Source organism: Siniperca chuatsi, linkage group LG20 (assembly GCF_020085105.1).
Source record: "Siniperca chuatsi isolate FFG_IHB_CAS linkage group LG20, ASM2008510v1, whole genome shotgun sequence".
Classification (NCBI taxonomy): Eukaryota; Metazoa; Chordata; class Actinopteri; order Centrarchiformes; family Sinipercidae; genus Siniperca; species Siniperca chuatsi.
Genome location: NC_058061.1, coordinates 19288418 through 19304142, shown reverse-complemented (window position 1 = coordinate 19304142; position 15725 = coordinate 19288418). Strand labels below are relative to the sequence as shown.

General features: G+C 39.8%; 1 protein-coding gene across 2 annotated transcripts; it reads left to right on the top strand.

Moving 5' to 3' along the window:
* Positions 1-7785: 7785 nt before the first annotated feature.
* On the top strand, positions 7786-15724 carry LOC122867916 (tumor necrosis factor receptor superfamily member 13B). 2 transcript variants are annotated; one of them, XM_044179368.1, is made up of 5 exons: positions 7786-7933; positions 12441-12575; positions 12765-12881; positions 13562-13816; positions 14062-15724. In XM_044179368.1, exons 2-5 carry the CDS (start codon positions 12461-12463, stop codon positions 14322-14324), a joined length of 750 nt encoding a protein of 249 aa, XP_044035303.1. In that variant the 5' UTR covers positions 7786-7933; positions 12441-12460; the 3' UTR covers positions 14325-15724. The 2 variants fall into 2 exon arrangements, with proteins under 2 accessions (XP_044035303.1, XP_044035304.1); XM_044179369.1 differs by having other exon boundaries at positions 7820-7897.
* The last annotated feature ends 1 nt before the right edge of the window (position 15725 follows it).

Below are 15725 nucleotides of genomic sequence, written 5' to 3'. Positions count from 1 at the left end.
TTACCCAGTTATCAGAAGGGCCACAGTTATGAGAATGATACGCAGGTTGAAAAATACCAAAATCTTTTCCTTTAACTTAGATGTCTTAGATGTAGATCAACTCCAAATCACCAAATGAATGCTTACAAGGCTCCTGCAGTAAAGACAGTTGTATAATTTTGTATCCAGTTGTAGCTGACAATCTAAATAATCTCATATGAGGATCCTTGCGACAAAATCATGTCAGATGTATGTTTTCTTTGGTTTAATGTGGACTTTTTTAGACATCCCCTGACATATAGAAGTAGGTAAGGCAGAATTTAATACCTTTCACACACGAGTGAGCCTACTTGCAGCAAATTCCCTCATATCACTTCTCATTTTCTCTCCCGCCTGAGTCGCCTCCATATGACTCACGACTATGAACGCTGTGCCAATCAGCACTGCTGAGGATTCAGTTTCACTGTGAAAACAAGTAATTTATTCTGTAATGAATGTCGTGCTTGGGGGTGTTTTATTGTGGTGGTGGCAGGTGAGAGGATGGAAATGAGGATTAAATGCACAAAGTATTAAGTGAATTTTCACATCCACCTTTAGCCAGCTAAATATGAGTTTTGGAAGAGTCACGCTTGAATGTTAATGTAAAAAATGTCAGCGAATGCAGCCACTGTTCCCTCAGTGCAGTCAACAATAGATTTATTATAATGGGTCAGCGCTGTGCCAAAGCTTTGATAGTGTATGATAAAGCCGACCTTTTCGATAACCAGATGGAAAAGTTACTTGTCAAACTACTCCTGAAAAATCTTCTGAAAAGTTCTGTTGCATAATATGGACTCAAAGTAGAACAAAGTTAAGGCAAGTAGGCCAAACTGGTATCAGTGTATGAAAAACTTAGTGTATAGCATAGCATGATAGTATGTGGATGGGACAGGACAGGATGGAAACAAAAGATATTCTGATCGTAAAGAGCCTGGACATTCTAAAGTCCCTGAGGCTAAATTAAAGTTTCAAGTGAAACTCCTCCAAGCCAAGAAGAAGTCTCGCTTTCAGCTTGACTTGATCGCATTTTTTCAGTTTGTTCTGAAAGGCCTTCGGCCAAACTCCCCCAAGGCTGGTATTACAAGGCTCAGTTTTCGTGACTACAATGGATATTCGTCATGCAGCACCTCACTGAGAAGTCAGTTAAAGCTCTCACGTTTTTCTCCTGTAGGCGTTCATATTTTATATAACGGATGTCAATTCTCTTCATTAAACCTGTAATAGCAGAAGCAAGCTGTGAACACAACACTGACATATTATCTCCTTTTAGATATGGCAAATGTGTTAGCAAACAGTTGCCTATCTACACATTTACATTCACTTTCATTTGGAGTCGTGTTTGTGGCTACCTGGTGAATAAGTCCAATATTCACTCTCCTTTTAGCTCTGTTTTTGGTCTCCACCAACTCTGCAGGGAAGTATCTGACTCTTTAGCTGCTAAATGTTCTCCAGCTGGTCGCTAACTTTGTCTGTTGTTTCGTGCTGGGCAGGCAGTGTACAGTCGTTTTTAGAGCTTTTTCACTGCAAACAGCTGCCTGCTGCGGATGAAAACAACGTCAAGACAGCTCTACAACTGTAAAGTTGCGGTTCTGAAAACCCAAACAATAAGCTGAAAGACGCTGAAACGCTCCGTAGAGCTGTGTGGAACTGCAGAATCGGGTGTTAATTCTCTGTCGGTTCATCACTATGAGCGACCACTTTCACATAGGAGTAGTCATGTGATCCATTATTAATTTAAAAAAAAGATTCTAGCTGCTTTAATTACTTTTTAACTGACAAGGTAAAACCATTGACTTTTTATGTGGTTTTTAGATTCAGAGAATCAGAGTGATTTATCGACTTGGAGCAATTATAACATCAGTGATATATAGTGAAATAGAATCTCTACACCGCAGGACAAATGACATGAATGATAAATGCACAAAATGGAACAAATAGATGCCTCTTGATCAAGCGGTTCGCACGACAGCAGTTGGATCATTTTTAGAGGAACAAGATGAGAGCACTAAAACTAGACCCAGTGCATCAGATGTGTTTCCAGTTCGCAACCTCCACCTGCACAGATGAAACAAAGTATGGTGTCTGTTTGGGTTTTCCACTCTTCTATAATGAACCAGGTTTTCCTCAACACGGGTGAAGAGAAAACAGCTACTCTGTCAGTATAGCTGACATTGAAGAAAGCAAATGTGGAAGTGCAACACGGTCTATTTGATCTGACAAAGATACCCCTTGTGGGTGGAAACGTTGTTCAGTGGTCTAGAAGAAATTTCAGGCGAGCACTGCACAGCTGGTGGGCTCTCATCCTTAGATCATACATGTTCATACACCGGACGATACTCTCTATATCTCATAGTGAGGCTCCTTTCTTCCCTTCCAAATCCTTAACCTGTGGCTAGTTTCAGCCCAAACACCCTTATCTTTCGCAATTCATCTTCTCACCCAAATTTGAAAATTGTAACTTATTTATTCTTGCCGCTGTTCTGCCTCCCTGCATAATTAACTGCTGGATTAGGAGTGATGAACGTGAAAGTGGTGCATGTAAGTACACAGAGATTGGGTTGGAAATTATTGTTGAGCCTGCACCCAACTGATGTCAAATATTGCAGGCCGTCTCCATCTACTGGTCTGATTCTGGTATTGTTGGAGTGAAGGTGCTGTTGTATAGAATTTTCTGTGACAGTGGTACTCCAGTCTGATGTTAAGAAACTAATCCAAGCCTCCCAACTTTGTATTTAGTGCTCCTATGTGGGTGCAGCACTCTCTGACGTCTTGATGTTCCAAAACCACTAAAAATACATTATTATTCCTCATAAATTTACCATTTGGTGTAAAAAGTATGAACAATGCTCCTTGTTGATGTTGTACATGCAGATATTTCAGTACAGCGAGACCTATGCAAAATGTATGTCTTTAACTCAGCCAACATTTTGCATAGGTTGCCAATTGACTGATTTAGTCATGATTTGGCCATTTTACGTTGTTCTGTTTTTTACTCATGAACTGGCTTCCTTTTGTGAATTTGACTACCCATCTGCAGTGAGTCTATTCTGGGTGTTCAGGTTTCTGAAGGTGGTTGTTTTGTTAGAGATGTGATCCAGGCGACACAAACAGCTTCTTTAACCTCTTCTGGATTTACACCAATCACTTGCCATTTATGTTATTCACTACAATACAATATACTGTACAAGCAGGCAGAGGCTGACGTTTGATATTTTATTGTTGTTTTTGACAGTCCTTCACCTGAATCTTGAATTCTTTGCTTTTAGAATGCTTTTTTATTTGATATATTTTGAAAATCCTTTACATCAACGCATGTCTATAGAGTGTACGATGCTTTTTCAGCATCCTCAAACACATTCTGATGTTAGTCATCAGAACATACATAAACAATCCTTCCTTCCTCTTTGGAATTTTTTCTGATCATTTAGTTCCTTTATAGGGAGTTTTTGATGAGGTAAGCAGTAATGCACATATCTAAAAATATGCATATTGTGACATGTCATAAATGTGTGCAGTTTTGTTTTTTGGCAACTTTTCCACCTCCCTGTCAGTTGCTATGCATGGCACTCTGTGGGCCTTTTTAATATGAATTAAGTCCCATTTTTGGGACTTAATTCATATTAAAATATATTTATATTAAAATATATTTATATTTTGCAGTCCCATTTTTGCACATATATGCAATACATTTTCATAAAATTGTTTTTCCTGCATTTTCTCATATTTCTTTCATTTCCTCAATTTCAGTTGAAGAAAGATGTATTACATATTTAGATTCCTATAGTATGTTTTATATTCTTTAAACTAAACTTTGACTGCTGCCATGTTGCCCACCCATTCATGTCAAATATATTCATGAGTGCATTTAAAGGATGAAAAGACACTGTATAATCAGAATCAGAATCAGAAATACTTTATTGATCCCAGAGGGGAAACTCTTTTGTTGCAGCTGCTCACTATCACGTCAGTGCGCACAGGGATAGAAGTACTAAGCAAATCAAAATATAATACACTATAATGCAGGTAAGATAAATTAAGTACAAAAGTGGATTTACCAGTTGATAAGTTGATAAGTATGTACGGTATAATAATACAATGTAATAATATAAGTAATAGTGCAATAATGAGTACTGTCAAGTTAAGTGTAGCTTATGAAGATGATTATGAGACGGTGGATATTGCACAGCAGTAATAGAAGTATGAATAAATAAATATCTGAAAACAGAGTATATTGCACAGCAGTATTAAACAGAGAATATTGCACAATTATTGCAAGTATTGCAATGATGTTAATGATCCAATGTCCAGTTTAGTGACTTAGGGTCATACAGACTGACACTTAGAGGGAGGAGTTAAAGAGTTTGAAGAGTTTGATGGCCACAGGCAGGAATGACTTCCTGTGGCGCTCTGTGGTGCATTTTGGGGGGATGAAAAGAATATACAAATTTAATCCAGAAGATGAATTATTTGTTAGTACCATTCCATTTCAGAGGCTAGGTTGTATTTATAGCATTTTTTTTATGTTTTAATACTTGGCTTTCAATCTATGGGAGAAGGCCTTTACAGCTTCCTTGGCCAATCAGAAATCCCGCTATTGGACTGGTCTAATACACAGACCCAGGGTCAGTTCTCAACAGCTGTATCTCTAACTTGTTTTTTTATGGGTGGGAAGCCAGTGAGGGATCATGTCCATGTAAGTGCATTAGCGACTTCTACTGGTTGATCATAAAAGTCAAAGAGGGGCGACTACTTTTTATACACTGTGTGGTGCTCATGGTGGTGGTTAATGTTTGATGGCTCATATGCACCAAACTTGCAGCAGAACTGTAACTACATTTTGTAACCATAAACTATGTGTATCCAACGTTAAATATTAAAGTAGTGAACTAGGACTCTGACCATTTAGCTCCTCTGAAATACTCACACCAGCACAACTGCACCTGCTGTTCTCAGTGGATTCCCATCCTGTTGCCTCCAGCTATTTGTTTTAAATGACACAAAGCAGAACCAAATTCATTTGGTGTAAAACAAAACTAACACCTTTTAATGACTCGTCACCTCAGAATTTCCGGTATCTTCGAACAGCTGCACAGCAAAGGGGCAAAGTCAGTGCATTGTTTGAAACCTAACCCTTTTTATTCAAGTCCTTTTGAATCTCGATCTCCTCCTGATTGCTTATCATCTATTATTATTCTCTCTCTTATTGAACTTTAAGTTCTACTCTTTTCTGATATCCTCTCTTTGCTCTCTGATTTATTTATATAAATACATTATTAATAATTACAGTAGGTACTAGTTGAACAAACAGGTAGTGTGTGTGTGTGTGTGTGTGTGTGTGTGTGACTTTTTTAATGGCTTTATATAGTAAAAATTGGACCAAAGTAAATCTCTGGTTATCTCTGATTCACATTTTTAATATCTTCAGGTGTTCAGTGTATTTACCCTCAGTCTAAAACTAGGCTGCACATGGCCAGAAAGATCCTGGTTCATATGAGAACTGAAGCAGAGATGAGACACTGAAATCACGTCTTGTGCTCAGAGGACAGTAAAACGCATGCTGTGGAAATGCAGCACTGATGCTGAGAAAGTGGGTTTACTCATATCTTCCTAATAAAATTCATCAACTGTATGACACACTCAGCAGCACATTAATAGCTGTCAACAGTGAGTCACTGTGGTCACTTGTCAGTTAGGGCTCTACCAGCATGACTTTTTGAAGACTGACTGACTGACATTGATAGTTTTATTATAATATGTAGGCCAATTTCTGAAAATAAATTTGAATAAATTGAACCAAAATAATCAATAATATAAAGAACAAAATGACTGCGCGCATAAGCATTCTCCCCTTTTAATAAGACACGCTTTTAGAAGTGACATGATAAGATGAGTGGAGATCAACTGTGTGTAATCAAGTGGTGACAGTGATTTTAGTTCAAAATACACCTCTATGTGAAAAGCTTTTCGGTCAATAGGACTTTAGACTTTTTAATTTGCCACGCCAGTAAATGCACATGTGCGAGTAATTAACGGTGTCTCAGTTCTATGAAGTGCCCCAGTAAACCATTCCTGTGAGCCAGCATGCACAATAACAGGACCTTGGAATTGGCAAACCTAAATGGAATGCAGTCATTGTCAAAGTTATTAATTGCACCTGTGGTTTTCCTGCTAAGACGTGTCAAAATCCTGTGAAAAAGGTCTAATTCCTGAAAAAAACAACAACTGCATCATGAAGACAATTTCAAACAAATTTTAAAAAGCGAATAAGGTTAAGAAGTTCCAAGCATTCACTGAACTGTGAAAGCAAAGAGAAAGACTTTCACGTGACCTCTGGGCTACTACGCACGTGGGGTACAAAGTGGAAGGTTCTATGGCCCGATCTGACATACACTTTATTTGGCACAAGGCAAACACTGCACATCAGCAGAAACCCACCATTCCTAGCATGAAGCCTGGTGGTGTCGCCTTCTGTGCAGCAGAACATGGAAGGCTTGTGAAGGTAGAAGGTGGCAAGAATGCAGCAAAATACAGAGAAATCCTGGAGGGAGGGGATTTCTGTTCTATGAATTGTTTGCTATAAATATTCTATTTATATTGGGAGAAGATTTAAATGCCAGCTAGACACCAACCCCAAACATAAAGCTAAAGACAGAAATGGCTTCATTACAAAAAACTAATTTGACACATTTTGGTTTTTTTACAGTATTTCAATTATCAGTCATGCGATAACAACTAAACCATCTCCATGACAACTGAGCAAACTCCATCTGCTGAGGAAAGTCAAATGTGGCTGAAAGCTTAAGAAAAAAATAAGTAAGTGGACCTTGAGATGTTTTGTCAAACCGCTGTTTCCAAGGTCAAGAATGAACCAGCTCAACGATGTTAATGCTCTAAAGGCGCCAAGTCAAAGTCCACATTTGTGGCCCATGAAAGTTGACAGAGTTTGAAGAATGGAACAAATGTACCAAACGTATCAACATAGACTGAATGGAGGCTGTAACTGCTGCCAAAAGGTGCTTCTACTAAATTGACTTGCAGAGGGCCAACACCTGTACAGTGCAATCAATGATTTCTCAGTGGTGGAATGGAACTAAATACATGTACACAAGTACTGTAGTTAAGTACAATTTTGAGGTACTTATACTTTACTTGGGCATTTCCATTTTATGCTACTTTATACTTTAAGACAGATATTGTACTTTTTACTCCACTACATTTATTTAATAACTTTAGTTACTAGTTCCTTGCAGATTCAGATTGTTAATACAAAATATAAATCAGCTAATAAACCATGATATATTGTTATAGATGAAGCTACCCAGCAGTATAAAGTAGCTGAAACTAGCTCCACCTTTACCAGCTGCAACATTAGTGATACTTACACATAAATGCATCACTAATTATAATTCAGTAATATATATATATATATAATGTGCACTTTTTCTTTTGGTGCTTTAAGTATATTTTGATGATAATACTTAAGTAAAAGATGTGAAAACTTCTTCCACCGCTGTGATTTTGCATATTTTTGTAGTATTCAGGTATATTTGTACAAATTTGTTTATAAATTGACAGTTAAGTATATTTTCTGTTTATCATTGTCAAAACATGCTAATCACTGTAAATCTGCTGTGATTCAATGTTATAAAAACATAAAAACACAAAAATGTCCAAGGGGGAGTGATTACTTTCTATAGGCACTGTACATTGGCGCAGCACATTGTGGGTGTTCGGGTGGGGGGATTCTCCTCACGCACAGGGGGAAGTCCCAGATCAGGCTGAGAGTTCATAACCAAATAAGCTTCCATGCTAAAATACAGGCCTTTCTCACTCTCATCTTCAAACCAAGGATTCTCCCACCGCTTCTTCAGCTCGCGAGGTGAGTGATCCCTCTACACGCCGTTTTCAACTCATGGTAAGTCACATCAGGAAACTGACTGTCGTGTTTTCAGTATTTGTGGCCCAGGTGGGACTCGAACCCTCACCTTCAGCCAGCGTTGTCACTGTTTCTAACTAGTGTGATAGTGATGGATGCGAGGGTTTGAGAAGTTTGTGGCGGCTCTGTCTCACAGTCTCACATTGAGCTCTTTGATTACCAGAAACGTCTTTACTTCGCTGTGAACGCAGTTCTGTCTCCAGTTACATTTACACACACACACACACACACACACGCCATAACAGACAAGGCAGGTTAGACCAAATATGAGAAGCTTATGAAGTCTCTCAAAATGGAAAAAAAAAGATAAATACAAAAAAGTGAAACAACTGAACTCAATAAGGAGGCACAAAAATAACTAAATACATGTAAAAGATGACATGTGGTAACTCGAAGTTATGATTTTGTTTTGGATATTAGCAAACATATAGTATGTGTTTATGATAATTACACATTGTGCTAACTTTACATGAAATCTAAAAGGGGGCGTGAGTAAGACACTGAGTTCTGATTATCCGGGTGTGACACATAAACTCAAGAATAAATCAGGCTTATAGTTGTGTGCGAAAGCAGTGGAGGGCGGAAGAGTTTTAGATCTGTGTGTCTTTCACAGTCGGCTGACTCAGTGCTCAGCGGAGCGGAGACGACTGTGTTTGAGAACAAAGACATCATTTCTGAAAGGATGGACGTTCACGTGTTGCAGCAACAGCAAGGCTGGCACGTTGCTGATGGCCCTTTATCTTTGATTTACTGGACTGAACTGTCCTGCACTGGCACAGCTCACACTTGCTTCCTACAACTTACACAGTTAAACCAATATAATATCAATATATTCAAGGTATATCAAGGTAATATCCTCCTGTGGGATGAAACAAAGGTGCAGCATTTAGCAAACATGCTATAAAGACATGGGGCTTGTATCCCATAGAATACTAGTTAAGTACAGTGCAGCATACTATACTCCTACTATACAATAATCCTTCAAGCTCAATATAGTATAATATTGTATGGTATAATACAGCATAGTCTGGTATATAGTACAGTATACTATACAGGTATAATTTGTTTAGTGATGGGAAAATACAAAATGTTAAACTGTTGCACACAATGAACTCTGTATTCCCCACCCCCCTTCATCATTAAAGCACAGAGAAGTAGCAGAACTGGAACCCTCATCTTCGAAGATAAGAACCACACAAGGTCAAACTGATCTCAAGCTGGAATGGTTAGCTGACTTGTTTTTTTATGTGTATAAAAGATTACTGTTGACTGCTTACAGGCAGTCAATTCTGTACTGTTGAGGTGCATGTATTGACTCCTTGCTGCAAGTAAAATACCTTGAGGACAAAGATTCCAGTGACTCTGTCGTCTTTGAGTAAGATTGTCCTGACATTTAGATCCCCATTAGCTACTGTAACAACAACAGTCGCTACTCTTCCTGTGGTCCACATAATGTATTTACAATACTTCAATGCAAAAAACACGACACATCATATTTGACATCTATACAAGACTCAACAATACTCATGACAAACACTGAGACGAAACAAAACCCGTCTAATACAATAGCTAGCTCTACATAATTGTATCACCTCTTAGAGTAATCCATAAGCAACAGATAAATAAGGTTAGATAGCTCTATACATCGATATGAAATGGAATGGAAAAAACCCGACGACAACGAAACAAAACAGGACCATGTTTGGCTACTCCAATTCTTGCGTCTTAACATTTTATTAAAGCGCGCCTTACTACTTTCTTTGGTCAAAAATCCTGGATAAGCAACTCGAAGCCACCACTGCTCAATAATTTACTGTTTTACTCTGTAAAGAACCGCTTCTACATGGGGACAATAACAAAAAAATGACCCTCACATGACTGCCTTGTAAAATAATGATGTCTGTCCAAAAAGGAGGACAGGTTTCCAGGATCTCTGGAGATTTAGCTATGATAATATTTTGTATAAAACAAGGTGAGTAACACAGAGTAACATAGTAATATAGTATAGTCGTAGAAAAGGTTTCAGTCGTAGTCATCTGGGCACTGTTTTCAGAATCAAGACGTTTCGGCTCCCATCCGGAAGTCATTCTCAATTGTGGATGGGAGCCGAAACGTCTTGATTCTGAAAACAGTGTCCAGATGACTACGACTGAAACCTTTTCTACGATAGAACACTCCTGGACGAATGAGGGACTACACCGTAATATAGTATAGTGTAGTATACTAGTATGGTATAGCACAGTATAGTATAGTTACATGTATAGTAAGGTATAGTATAGTATAGTGCAGTATAGTGTGGTATAGTATAGTGTAGTATACTAGTATAGTATTAGTATAGTATAGTATACTTGTATAGTATAGTTATATTTTATTATAGCATAATATAATACAATATAATATAGTACAGTACAGTATAATATGGCCCGTGCCTTTACAGATACAAACGCATGTACACACACAAACTTCAGGGCTACTTTCAACTCAATAATGACACCCGCTGTCTGTAGAAGGGCATTCTGAACATCACTGACTACAAGCCCACCCCACCAGCCTGTGACAGTGGTAACTGCCCACCCAGTGTGCTGAATACGTTTTATGCACGATTAGAGGTACAAAACAATGTACCTGCAAAGAAGTCTGCTGTCCCCCCACCGATGAACGAGCACTTAGCCTCTGCACTGCTGATGTCAGGAGAACCCTCTCCCACACACACCCACACAGGGCAGCTGGGCTGGATAATGTGTGTTGAAAGCCTGTGTAAAGCTAGCAGCGGTCTTCACCGACATGGTTATCACCTCCCTGAACCAGGCCACCATCATCCCAGTCCCAAAAAACTCTGTGGGGTCCTGTCTCAATGATTACCACCCTGTTGCACTCACTTCTACCATCATGAAGTGCTTCAAGGGGCTGGTCATGAACTGTATGAAATCTGGACTTCCTACATCAACGGACCCTTATCAATTTGCACACCGCCCCCGCAGATCGACTAAAGACGCCATATCCTCCGCACCACCCTGTGTCACCTGGAACATGAAAACACCTATGCGAGGATGCCGTTTATTGATTGCAGTTCTGCTTTCACCACCATCACTCCCCAGAGGCTGGTTGAGAGACTCTGCTGGGTGTGAACACCCCCCTGCGGAACTGGATCCTGTACATTTTGAGCCAAATGACCCCAGACAGCTCGGATTGGCAATAACGCCCCCAGAACCATCACCATGAGCGCCCGGGTCGAATGCTTTTCACTCTGATGACCCATGACTGCTGTGCTAAACACATCGAGTTCGCTGATGACACAACATTTGTGGGCTGCATTACCGATAGTGAGGAGTCTGCATTCAGAGATGAGGGGAGGCAGCTGACAACTTGGAGTGTGGACAGTAATCTGGCTCTTAACACTGAAAAGAGATAATCGTTGACTTCAGAAAGAACAATACTGATCACTCCCCACTTCTCATCAATGCCTCTGCAGTAGAGATTTAGTGCCACATTTCTGAGAGATTTCTGAGATTTCTGAGAATTCAGATCACAAGTAATCCAAGCTGGTCACTCAGCACCTCCGTAGTCAAGAAAGCCCAACAGACCTCCCTCCTGCCTTGCACACACACGCATTTTTACTTATCAGAACGTTACCTTATTTAATGAAACGAGGCACATCTTTACATGTGTGATGGCAATGTTTATTCATTGCACTTTATTCAACTTAATTCTACATGCACTTTAATGTCTTTGTACTTGTTTTATGTCTTTTTAAAACTGTGTTTGTTCTTATTGTGTAAACCGTAGCACTGAAGAAACGCAATTTCGTCCCCCTGTGTACTGAATATTGTATATGGAGCGAATGACAATAAATTCTACCTTGTATTGTATAGTACGGTGCAGTATAGCATAGCTTATCTGTATGCAAGTGTTTATCTGTATGGTCTCTGTTACATAAGCAAATAAGTACAGTACAGTACATTAAAGTAGGGTCTATAGAACAGTATAGTGACATACAGTATAGTACTGTACATCACTATACTGTGATGGTGTTGTGTGGACACTATTTCATAATGTCACTTTTCATGGAGTTGTCACCAGGGCCTGCCCCCTCACCTTTCAGCCAATCACGTGCCCTGAGCCTCCATGCAGGCTAGGCTAACCACGTGCCAGCAAGCTTTAGGGGTGGAAAAGTGACATTATGAAATAAAATTTCCTATAATGAAATGAAAGAAAATAACAATTCATAATAATGAGTTTGAATGATAATAAAATAATTTATTAAATTATTATAACATTTATACATTCATAATGCCTGTTTTCTTTACTGATGTAGATTATTATATCAACAACCTACATATACCTACACGCTACATGTGCATAAAATGGATACTATTTTTCACATATTTACATTATTTTGTCATATTTATCACATGCTGCCGTTATTTCCTCCACACTTATCTTTCTGTGTATCTCTGTCGTTTGTGTGTGTGCGTGTGTTTGTCAGTGTGAGGGTTATCAGGGCTGATGGGTGGAAGCTGCCATGACGATCAGTACTGGGATGCCTTGGTCAAAGAGTGTCTGTACTGTCATAAGGCATGCCAGCAATCACATGTCAACACCAGATGCACCAGTTACTGTGGTGAGTACACACACACATACACACACTAGAAACAGCAACCAACACGAAAGAAACAGCTGATTACCATTGGTAACAGCAAAATTATCCTTAAAACAATGAATACAATGCTAAACGGACAGAAGTGAATTCAGTTTATCATATGTCCTCCATTTCTCCTGATTGCTTTCACACACTGTCATCCTGCATTAGAGTCTGCAAATTGTAAGGCACTGCCTGGCCACTACTATGATGGGCTGCTGAAGAAATGTATGAGGTGTGCTGAGGTTTGTGGCAGACATCCAGCAGAATGCTCCCAGCACTGCAAGGGTGAGTACTGACGCCGCTGGCCTGAATAAGACCTTTAATTATTTAGTGGCTTTCTTTTTTCTGCTACTTTACTGTGTTATGGAAGCATAAATGTTCTGTTGGGTTAGACCTCAGTGGACAAAGTTTTCAGAGCACAAGTTGGCTAACTAGAAACGTTTGATGGTAAAGAAGAAACTCTTGTCAAACTACAAATAAATACCAGCCGATGTGACTTTTTTTGGAAGGTCAGCAGCTAGCTAACAAGCTTACCTAAATTCAGTCGCTAAAGCTAGAAGGAAGGCAACAACTCCTACTTTGTTGCATGGCACTCCTTATCTCTTTACTACCGGCTCCCCAATAAAAGAACATGATGGTGTGTAAATTATCCTATTATATATATATTATTTGACAGAGACAGTAGAGAGAGACAGGAAAGGCAGTGGAGAGAGAGGGGACGACATGCAGCAAAGGGCCCGGGTCGGACTCGAACCGTTTTTTTTTTTAATGTAAAATGCCTGGACCCAACACCACAAAATTCACAAAAAAGAAATCTTAAGAGGTTTTCACCGTGGCACGTGGAGATAACGTCCGATGGAATATCCCTTGGTATCTAGAAGTAGTCAGTCAAAAGCAACAGCAGTTGCTGTTTCGTCTATGACTAAGAACCATCACAGAGGTATTCTTCCCTTCTATCCCCCCAGTTACCTCACACGTGCCAAAGCTCTCAGTGCCGACAGCCCTGGAAGAGTCCACTATTCTGCATTACTCCCTGCTGGCCCTGTGCATGGTGCTGCTGTTTTCTAGCTTGTCTCTAGCATTGGCAGTCTTTCTGAGGAAGCCCAGGGCCAAAACCTCCAACCCAGGACCCAAGGAGGCTTACCACAACCAGGACTGTGTTGTCCAGCTGGGCCAGGAGGTTGGCCAGCCAGGTGGCCAGCAGGGGCAGAGCTCCACAGGTTCGTGTAGTATGGGTACAAATCACAGCCCCCCCCCCCATCGGTGCAATCAACCTATAGTTTAGCTGGACATGAGTTAAGTAGTAAAATTGTGTACAGCTGTTCAGTTCAGACAGATCTTTCCAGGTTCTTTTTTTTAATAATCAGCAACTGAAAAATCTAAATTGCAGTTGAAAAACATCCTGGCATCTGTTTCATATATTTTGCTCCAATGTGTGCACACTACCCTCTCTGTCTTTCTACAGATTTTGTAACTAATTCAAGCCGTCTCACTGACCGTGAGCCATCAGATGACTCCAGCCCTACTGAGACCTGCGTGTGTGTCCACTGTTTCCCTGATCTGAAAGCACTAGGCCAGGGCAATGACAGGCTACTGAGAGCGCCTTTCTCATACTACCCGCAGGCTGTCCACCATAGAGCCCAGATCCAAAAGGGAGGGCCTCTCTGGACTGAGGAGAACCTACACACCTCTGGACTGGAGGTGCAGGAGGAGGTTGCAGTGGGATGAGGCTCATTTGCCGCCTCACAGGACAACTGGAAGTGTCCCCAGCTCATAGGAGAAGTGTATTGGATTGTCAATCAGACTGTGGATACTGTCACAGCATGCAGCAAGGGTTTTTATAAGTGTTTAGATTGAAGAAACTGAAAAAAAAAAAAGTTGTTAAAAGGGGGTGCATGCTCAATGTTAGTGCCCTGACAATGGGACAGCAAAGAACTGGTAAAGGTTGACTGATGCTTTGCTTCACATTGCCCCATGACTTCTGGTAAAGTTTCACTTGAACATATCACACAGACTACAGCTGACTACTGACATGCATGCATGTCTGGTCTAGTAGTATTCAGAATCCAAAAAAACATAGTGAAAGAAATGGAAACATCAAGGGACAAAATTAGTCAACTATTCAAATGACAGTGAATCTCATTAAATGATCTTGTCATATGCAAATTGAGAATCCAAATTGGGAGTATGTCTGATAAAACGTTGCTACTGGAACTGTTAAGTTTAGCTTTTTAGCCCATGATTCTTTCATTGTGGAAGAACAAAGACAAGGTGGAGGCGAACAATAAGGAGAAAGTGGGTGAAATCCCTTCTTCACTGGGCTGAACAGCCAGTCACACAGCTCTCTCTCACTGACTGAGGGCCGACTAGTGCTTCGGAAACCTAAAAGGTTACGGTCAGCCACGCAAGCTCAACGACGGCCCAACAGAATTTTGTGTCAGATCACATTTCCAGATTACAGAATTTCAGAAAGCAATAGTCACAGGAAGACACTAATGTGTGTCCAGGTTTAGGACTCCTGCTCTCTAGACACGTGTTGCTTTTCCACCATAACAAGTGAAACACACCATACATATTTCAATTACAACAAATTCAGTAATACTATAGGTAGTAAGCAATGCTGGAGTCCAAATCTAAGAAGGAGACAGCAGTAAAGGCCAAAATACATAGTTACTCTATAGAAATGAGTACTTGTGGTGGTAGTATATGGTGCAGGTCTGGGACTGGGAGTCGGAAATGTTCAAGTTCCACTGCTTCCTCATTGAGGCTTTAGTTTTATAACAACAACAACACAACAGTTTATAACAACCAAATGAAAATGGAGGGGCAGAGGCATGAGTGTGTATGTACTGGCACAAATATGTACAGTTTATGTATGTAAATTGTGTGTACAATGTTATGTATATATTCTTGGGGTGGCGGTTTATATGATGATTCAGAATGTCCTTGTACTCCTTGCTTTGCCCCCAATAAGGAAAAATAAAAACTTGACATTGAAAAACTATAAACATTTGGAGAAGATATTCAAAAATGTTCAAATCATCATCCTTTTTTTTTTTTAATAAAAGTGTGCTCAACAAAAATAAATCTCATTACATTATCAAGGACAATAAATAACAGGCACAAAAG

Bases quoted from the DNA above. Each gene is read 5' to 3' on its own strand.
- LOC122867916 (XM_044179368.1), top strand. From the start codon at position 12,461: ATGGGTGGAAGCTGCCATGACGATCAGTACTGGGATGCCTTGGTCAAA. The intron at 12,576-12,764 runs GTGAGTACACAC...ATCCTGCATTAG, and splicing joins CAGATGCACCAGTTACTGTG to AGTCTGCAAATTGTAAGGCA. The intron at 12,882-13,561 runs GTGAGTACTGAC...CTATCCCCCCAG, and splicing joins ATGCTCCCAGCACTGCAAGG to TTACCTCACACGTGCCAAAG.